Genomic DNA, 7993 nt, shown 5'->3' with positions numbered 1-7993 from the left:
CGGAATTTCATAGGTGATTACGAACGATAAATTCGTATCAGCACCATAATTTCGGGAAGTTTTGTTCACGCATTGTCTGTTTACAATTCGCGAACCATTACTGTAACCAGAATGGATATTTTCTTTTGAATTAATTGAGTCACACCCTCGGAATTTCATCAGTAATAAGGAACGTTAAATTAGGAACGTTAAAACCAGAGCAACAAATGAGGCACATACAGGAAACTATACATGATTGACTCTCAACAAATTGGCCTGGCATAACTTGTTGATTATTTTATTATTTTGTGGCCCCAAAAGCCCGGCTTATGAGTCTGGTGGTACTAAACTTGATATATTTGATACGCAAGGCACCTTTCAAGGAGGAAGGTTAGAATAATATTGCTTTTATGACTATATATTGCACCAGGTTTACACATGTGGGTAATATGCTTCTGCTTTATTTTGTTGTAATGGGTTTCTTTTTATGTAACATATATCTATTCTTTAATTTCCTCCCAAACCTGCTTGCAAATAATCAAATTTTATGTATGAGAAGATAAAAAAGAAGTGTTGCAGAGCTCTTTTTCCAGACTGAATTCAGGTGAAAACATCAATAAACTAGTTGATGTCATATACTTCCTCTGAATCTTTAATTTTTTGCCCTGGTTTTTTTCACAAAGCCTCTTCTATATCACTGTGCCAGCTAATCATTAAAATCTCAGTGAATAGATATGCCATATTTTAATAGTTTTTTTTAAATTCCTCTTTAAGTTTCTGGCATCTACTATTTTAAAATTTATAACTGGCATTCCCTTTTCATCTTTGGAAGGATGTAATACCCATTTCTTTAACCCTTTAACTCCCAAGATCTCATTAATAATTCTCTGTATTGTCTGCCTTTGAATTCACGTGATGTTAGTTTGGAGAATTTTGAATTGGATCAACCAACAATCCCTTAATTGATATTTTTCTTTATTCTCATTACTTGTCTGCTTGATATCGTACTGATGTGTAAGCTAGGAGAAATTTTGTCTTGGTCACTGGTAGGACTTCAAGGGTTAAAACGGGGGATTTTATTACACTGCATGTAACGATTAAAGTATTTTTATGCTTTCAAATTAAAAAAAAAAATGTGATGAGAATCTGCATGTTATGAAACACTTACAATGGAAAAACCTGTTGCTGGTCGCTTACTATGTCTTTAATGTTTAAATTTTCATGGGAAATCCTTTTCTTTGAAAGCGGGGATACAGAGGTTTTTAAATCTGTTAGAAATAAGCTGTTTTCAAGTAATGAAAAGCAAATTGACAATCATACCATAATGCTTGACATGCTTCACTCATACTTGTCAGTTGTGTGTACCTTACTGTTTATCTACTCACTAAAAGGAGACTTGAACACACAAGCTAAAAGAAACTCATTTCATCAGGTAGAAACACTTCGGGGATAGGGGTGGTAAAAACGAGGTTTGGGACCGAATAACGATGCTCTCACGACTTGCAAAGTGACCAATTCGCATCTCAGTCAGTGGTTATTCGACTGTGCGACAACAGGTCAACTTTTCCCGCGAAATTTGACAACAAACTTACATAGTGTCTCAAGTATTGAATATTAGGGAGCTTAAGCAACCACGACAGTGATGCGAGGAGAAAGTAGATTGAAAATTAGCAGGTAATTTAGTGTTAACAACTGGGTTGAAAACGTATATTAGCCACCGTAAAGGGTAAAAAAGCTGACGTTTCGAGCGTTAGCCCTTCGTCGCTCTGACGAAGGGCTAACGCTCGAAACGTCAGCTTTTTTACCCTTTACGGTGGCTAATATACGTTTTCAACCCAATTGTTAACTCTAAATTACCTGCTATACTCTCCCACCGACGCAGCGCCACAGTTTCCTTAGAAACTTACCCCTTTATTCGATTGAAAATTGATTGATATTTTTCTCAAGAATTTCACTGGCTAGATGGATTCTGTTTCTAAAGGGGTACTTCCTTCCAGCTTACCATAATATTTTACAAAAAAACCATTAATACTGCCTCAAAGAGCTATCCTTCTACTCATGTTCTATATGGAATACTTCGCTGAAATAAAAAGTTTTGGTCATGAGCGAGCGGAAAGTTGTAGTGTACTTCCGGAATACTTTTGAGAAATAAATTTACTGTAAATTGAAAGGCCAATATCTCTCATGTTATGTCGATTGACAGTGAACTATTTAACTTGGATGTAGAGCTCTTATAGCAGGTTCGACAGGAGAAGTAAAAAAATGGGCAACTTCTTACCACGAGAGGAAAAAATTATACAAGTTGCTTAGGTTTGACCTTTGTACGACTATTAACCGCTTCTAGCACGAACAATAGCAAAGGAAAACATTTTAAGTTATCGTTAATAATCGTGGCAATGTTAGCATTTTTTGCTTCTAAACAGCCATTTACTGACTTTTCTTCTTTATTTATACTTGCAATATCGTTTTAACGATTTACCGAAAAGGATCTGCTTTCGCTAATGTAAATAAACAAACCCTCGAAACAAATCCTATCTTAGTCACAAAGGAACCGCGCTCTTGTAGGGATACATCACGCACAATACGCGACTTTGCTAATACTGGGGTTTAGCCGAGCATGTGCCAGGTCGCTCAAGGCGCACGTTGTTTCGTGCAGCCTCGATGTTTGTTGTTGTTTTAGGAGATGCAGAGCCAAAAAAAGGTTGCTGGTGACTATAAAATATACATGGTGTGCCTACTTGTCGCCACCGCTTACTGGCATAAATAACTGAAAACAAAATCTAACATAACACTCCTATCTTGTTATTTTGCCTTCACTACACAACCGAACACACTCAAAGGTTGAGGCATGGGCGCGTTGGTCAGCCAGGCCCAAGATAGATTTTAATTGTGACAATGAATTTACAACAAAGTGGATAAGAGATACATCAAGTAACGTCCTACATGCGCCAAAGCCGGACACGTAAACCCCAAAAACCTCTTGTTAGGAAAATAGGGACCGTGTACCCCCGACCAACTGCAGTGGCGCCACCTTTGGGGTTTTAAGGTTGATCTATAAACAATGAAGAGAATGAAGAAAACAAATCATATCAGGCTAATTACACAATAAAAATAAACCTTATGGGAAAGTGCTAGTGGCAAGGCTGACCGTAGAATGCCACAAGTTCCTCAACGATCTCTTCTTACAAACATACTACCCATGAGCCTCCGCGTACTACGCTCGCACCCAGTTCTCTGTTCCGTGTCGGCAAAATATTAATTTATGTCAATACCGATTATCACAAATTACATATTTTGCCTTCACTACACAACCGAACACACTCAAAGGTTGAGGCATGGGCGCGTTGGTCAGCCAGGCCCAAGATAGAAAGCTAAAGGTAGGGCTTGAGCTCAAAGAAACAGAGCCTTGGAAACTTCTAGCCTACTGGAAAGAGAATCCTTAACATAAATGTTCTTTGCTGTGACTGAGGCCCAGCGACCATGGCGCTGAAGATTCCTCTCCGAAATGCCAGAGCTGGCAGCTAAAGTAGCTCCACCTGACCTAGCTGAATGAGTGCTATACTTAGAGATAAATGGTACAATATTCGCGAAAGACTTCTTAAAAGGACTACCTATAGGTAGAATAACAAATCGGCTTGTTTACAGAGATAAGGCGCTTGTGATTGCCCGAAGCTGAAATGGCCCTAAAAAGATACTCGTCTGAATTTTCAGGAATCTGGGCCTTATGCATATACAGCTTAAGTAAAGAACAGGGACACATGATAGATGAGGACTCAGCAATAACGACCGACCTGCCCTCCCTCAGTTGGTCCGTCTTGCATTTCTCTATGCTGATTGTAATGTAACCCTCGTTAAACTGAACATCTCTGCTACGCATAACGCATAACTCGGAACTTCTAAGAAAACCGGAAAATGCGAGAATGAACATAACTAAATTTCGTAATTGTAAAAGGTCTTCTAGATTAGTCTCTGCAGCAAGGACCTTGAGGTGGTGGGCGTCCAGGGGCTCCTTTCTATTGACTATTGGCTGACTGGCAAGGCGAACAGCTCCTTTCTTTACGGCAATAACAGTAGGGTGTAATGTTGGAGAGTCTACGCCTGCAAGAAGATGTACCCACTTGAACGCGTAAAAGGCGCAGTTGATGGAAGCGACGGACTTGGACGACCCGAAGAGGTGTTGCAAGTAGAGGGCACAATCGATTGGACTGGCTGGAAACTCCGAGGTACCCAAGACATCACTAGCAAAGGGTCTCCACTTGTTAAACGCCCTCAAGAAATTTGCGAATGTCCCAGATGCTCTGGAAGCAAGCACGGTAGATTTGAGATTCTCCATTAGCTGATCCACTCTCGGGGAATTTTGGGCCTCTGAAGACCAGAAAACGGAAGTGAAGATATCTAAGGATAAAAAAAAAAGAAAAAAGGGACAAAAATCAATGAGACAGGCAGCAATGCACACAATGCTGAATTACATTCAACTCACTGTCATCACTCAGGAAGACCACTTTGCCGATCAGGCAATACACTTCTGCGTTAAACGATACAAGAGAAAAAACCATGCTATTCTAGTGGACGTACCCCTCTAGGGCGTTTGCACAATGCCAACAGAAAATACCCCTCTAGGGTACAAAATGAAAATACATATGACAAATCGCCCCTCTAGGGCCTCTCCTGGATGCCTCTCTAAGGCCTAACACGTTTAACTTAGAAAATGATTATCAACAAATAATAAGTACTTCGCGCAAATATAATACGCCTTATCGGTACATAGTGGAGACAGCAGCGAACTCTAGCCCGAATGGAATCAAGCACAAGGAACTAGAAAACTTTTACGAGATAACTCGGAATCTAATCAGGGAATGATGCTAAAGACAAGACGTAGAGCTAACGAAACGAAAGCCAATGGCTTGCTACCAAAAATAGAGTTCTTAGCTTTTCCTCTAATGAACAACTTAGGAGAGTTAGGCAGGATAACCCGGTCATGGATAAATGTACTCCAATGGAAACCATCCGAACACAGGATGGGCCAGAAGTGGGCAGAAGGGGAACGATCAGAGTTCCTTGAGCACAGCACAGCTCCATATGCTTAATAACTTTACACGTTAAATACACAGGGGGACACAGCCAGTTATTATGATGAGACCAATCCTGAGAAAACGCATTAACGCCACTCGAACCAGGCTGGTAAAACCTTGAATTAAAGCATTGGACTTTGACATTGTAGGAACAAGCGAACCTATCGCAGGTATGTGGACCCCATAAGTCGTCAAGAACACTGAAGACCGTATCGTTGATCGTGTAGTCGTCATAATCAATGAAATTGCTTATATCGTCCGCCGCACTATTTAGGTCTCTTGGGATGCGTTGCATATCGATGTTAATAGCACTAAGCAAACAACTACGATGGATATCCATTGCAAGCTCTTGTAATGCTGGAGTCTTAGACCCTGAATTAACGATCCGGACAACGTTCTGATTATCCGTAAACCACGTGACTGTTTGGGCTCTCAATGACTCCACGAAGGCTTTCACTGATAAAGACACGGCTATCAACTCTCTGAATGTAGAACTTTGAGCTTTCTCAAAATCTGCCCAGGTTTGATGGAACATCTTCCCTTCGAACTCGATGGAACTGCCGCAAGCTGAGCCAGAAGCATCGGAATAGACGATCTTCGAAGGCTTGTGCCTGACAGGCCAAATAGGTATGCCGTTAAGACTTGCCGCATTAGACTTCAAGAAAAGCTCAGAGCTTCAGACGAAAGACGAGCGTAAGAGTTCCAGGTTTGCGCGGTATTGATGACTGCGAACAAATTTCTAGACATAAGCCTAGAGACATTACCAACGCAGGGGCCAAGAGATATTATTTTTCCGGAAACAGAGGCAAGCTTCCGAACTGGATGACAAGACGAGGGAATGGCCAAAAGAGTGGCTAAATCTTCTTGTAAACTGGTAATTCGCTTAGCAGTGGCAGAAACTTCAGAAGTGGAAGTATTGAGAACGGCTCCGAGCCAAGTAATAACCTGAGTGGGCTCCCAAACGCATTTGGTTTCAATAGACAAATCCTCACACCTGAATCGGCATTTGTAAAAGAACTGATTAACGTGGCGAAGGTCTAAAATTAGACGCTTTTCGCCTGATTTTTGAACAGATACGGACAAAGGATTGATGATAACAGGAGCTTCAAACACTTCAGTGACGCAACCGTTGATAAAGAGATCGTTAATGGCACTTTCGACAAAAGGTGCCTGCTCCAAAGCCGAACTGTTATTTTTAGCTGTGAAGGGCGGAGGAATTTGGAGAAGCGGTAATTTATAGCCATAATCAATAATATCCAGGATAAATTGAGGGGCGTGAATGTCGTTCCAGAATGCGAGGACTCCACGTAGCCGTCCTTTAACGGACGAGTAATCATCGCCAGATTTAACCTCGAAAGAATTTCCATTGACACGAAGAAAAATTAATTCATCGCTATCCTCAAGAACAAGGCCTTGTTCCAAATCGACGTCCGAAGTGAGTCATTTGGGATTCTGACCGGTATTAGAAAGAACATCAAACCGCAAATTAGGGCAGAAAACCCTCCAATGCCCGGGTTTGCCACAAGCAAAGCACAAACCAGAAGACGAACTCTGGGACGAAAGCTGCGGGTTTACACGCGAAAACAAATTGGGTAGCTGTGAGGCGGAAAACTGCGGAGTTGTTGAAGTCGATGTAACATTACTTCATTGCCGGGTCGAGCGAGATGTGAAACGCTTCGTGGACCTAGCTGCTCTGGATTCGGCTCTGTTTATCTTTTTCTCATCTTCTTCGTCGTCTGCGAGATCATGGTGCTTGTATTCGAGGACCGTCTTCCACCCGTACTGTGATTTATCAGCCAGTAAAATTAATTTTTGACGCTCTTGAAGCAGCTCCATACCTTTATCCAAGGCTTGTTTGATCTTCTCGACGTCGTTCCTTTCGAGGGCAATCTGGGCGTCTTTAACAGCATCTTTAATAGCTTTATTAGCTTTGTACTGCTCCTCGTTGCTCTTTTTGTTGAAGTGAGGAACGGAATCGCGTTTCAACCTTTTAATCTCTGACATCTGACGCCTGCTTCGTCCATAACTAGGCAAGGAAAAGTGATGAAGACAAGAAATAAACCTTATGGGAAAGTGCTAGTGGCAAGGCTGACCGTAGAATGCCACAAGTTCCTCAACGATCTCTTCTTACAAACATACTACCCATGAGCCTCCGCGTACTACGCTCGCACCCAGTTCTCTGTTCCGTGTCGGCAAAATATTAATTTATGTCAATACCGATTATCACAAATTACATTATTTATGATTCTATTAGCTGTTTCGATTATTATATTACGCCTGGGTGTTACTTTTTGACACGAGCTCAGGTTTTGGGTTGTGTTTCCCCACCCCCATTTATGTCATTAGCTGGTCACGCAACAATTGATACTGACAAAAATTAAAATTTACCCTTTATAAAGATTTTTTATGTTGAATTGAAAATATTAGAATATATGCTTTTTGTGGTCACTAATCGTTGTTTCTGTGGCAGCGAAGCAGTTAAAAGCGGGTTGTTGCTTCAACGCTATTGAGATCTATCGTATTCAGACAGGATAGCAAATCATGATGCTCTGGGAAAAAATTTTTTTAGGGACCTTTTACATGATATCGGAATAAGTGTTGTTCAAGAACGAGTTCGTACCGGTTGCCACATGGCACCAGAGTAAAATTTATTTGAAATTAGTCATTTCTGAATGAGTTTATCGGGGTTTTCCGTTCCAAAACGAAACACCCATTCTGGACGACCTTTTGTACCTGTATAATGTAAACGTGGTAGGACTCTTATATTTGTATGAATCCTCTTACGAGCGAAGGAAGCATAGAAAAAGACAGAGAAGAACATAAAGTAATTATTTTTACAGGCTAAATTATCTTGCATGTAAACGCGGTATGAAATTCATTTCGTTCCGGAACGAAACTCATTTCGGAGATATGTAAAAGGTTGGGGGCGACTGGGCAAATCA

The 7993-nt window shown here is 41.0% G+C and overlaps 1 protein-coding gene and 1 pseudogene across 2 annotated transcripts in view; both read right to left on the bottom strand.

The window, feature by feature from the left end:
• Nucleotides 1–7993, bottom strand: part of LOC149044278 (uncharacterized) — an 87144-nt pseudogene that overhangs the window by 7409 nt on the left and 71742 nt on the right. The gene's annotated exons all lie outside the window — the stretch shown is intronic.
• On the bottom strand, nt 2821–7288 carry LOC149044283 (uncharacterized). Its single transcript, XM_089210958.1, has 2 exons — nt 6890–7288; nt 2821–4374 (listed from the first exon to the last, which is right to left on the bottom strand). The coding sequence occupies exons 1-2, from the start codon at nt 7053–7055 to the stop codon at nt 3587–3589; spliced, it is 954 nt and encodes a 317-aa protein (XP_089067084.1). The 5' UTR covers nt 7056–7288; the 3' UTR covers nt 2821–3586.

Source organism: Pocillopora damicornis, chromosome 6 (assembly GCF_964200805.1).
Source record: "Pocillopora damicornis chromosome 6, jaPocDami1.2, whole genome shotgun sequence".
NCBI lineage: Eukaryota > Metazoa > Cnidaria > Anthozoa > Scleractinia > Pocilloporidae > Pocillopora > Pocillopora damicornis.
The sequence above is the reverse complement of the archived record's forward strand: the minus strand, read 5'-3'. Positions and strand labels throughout refer to the sequence as shown.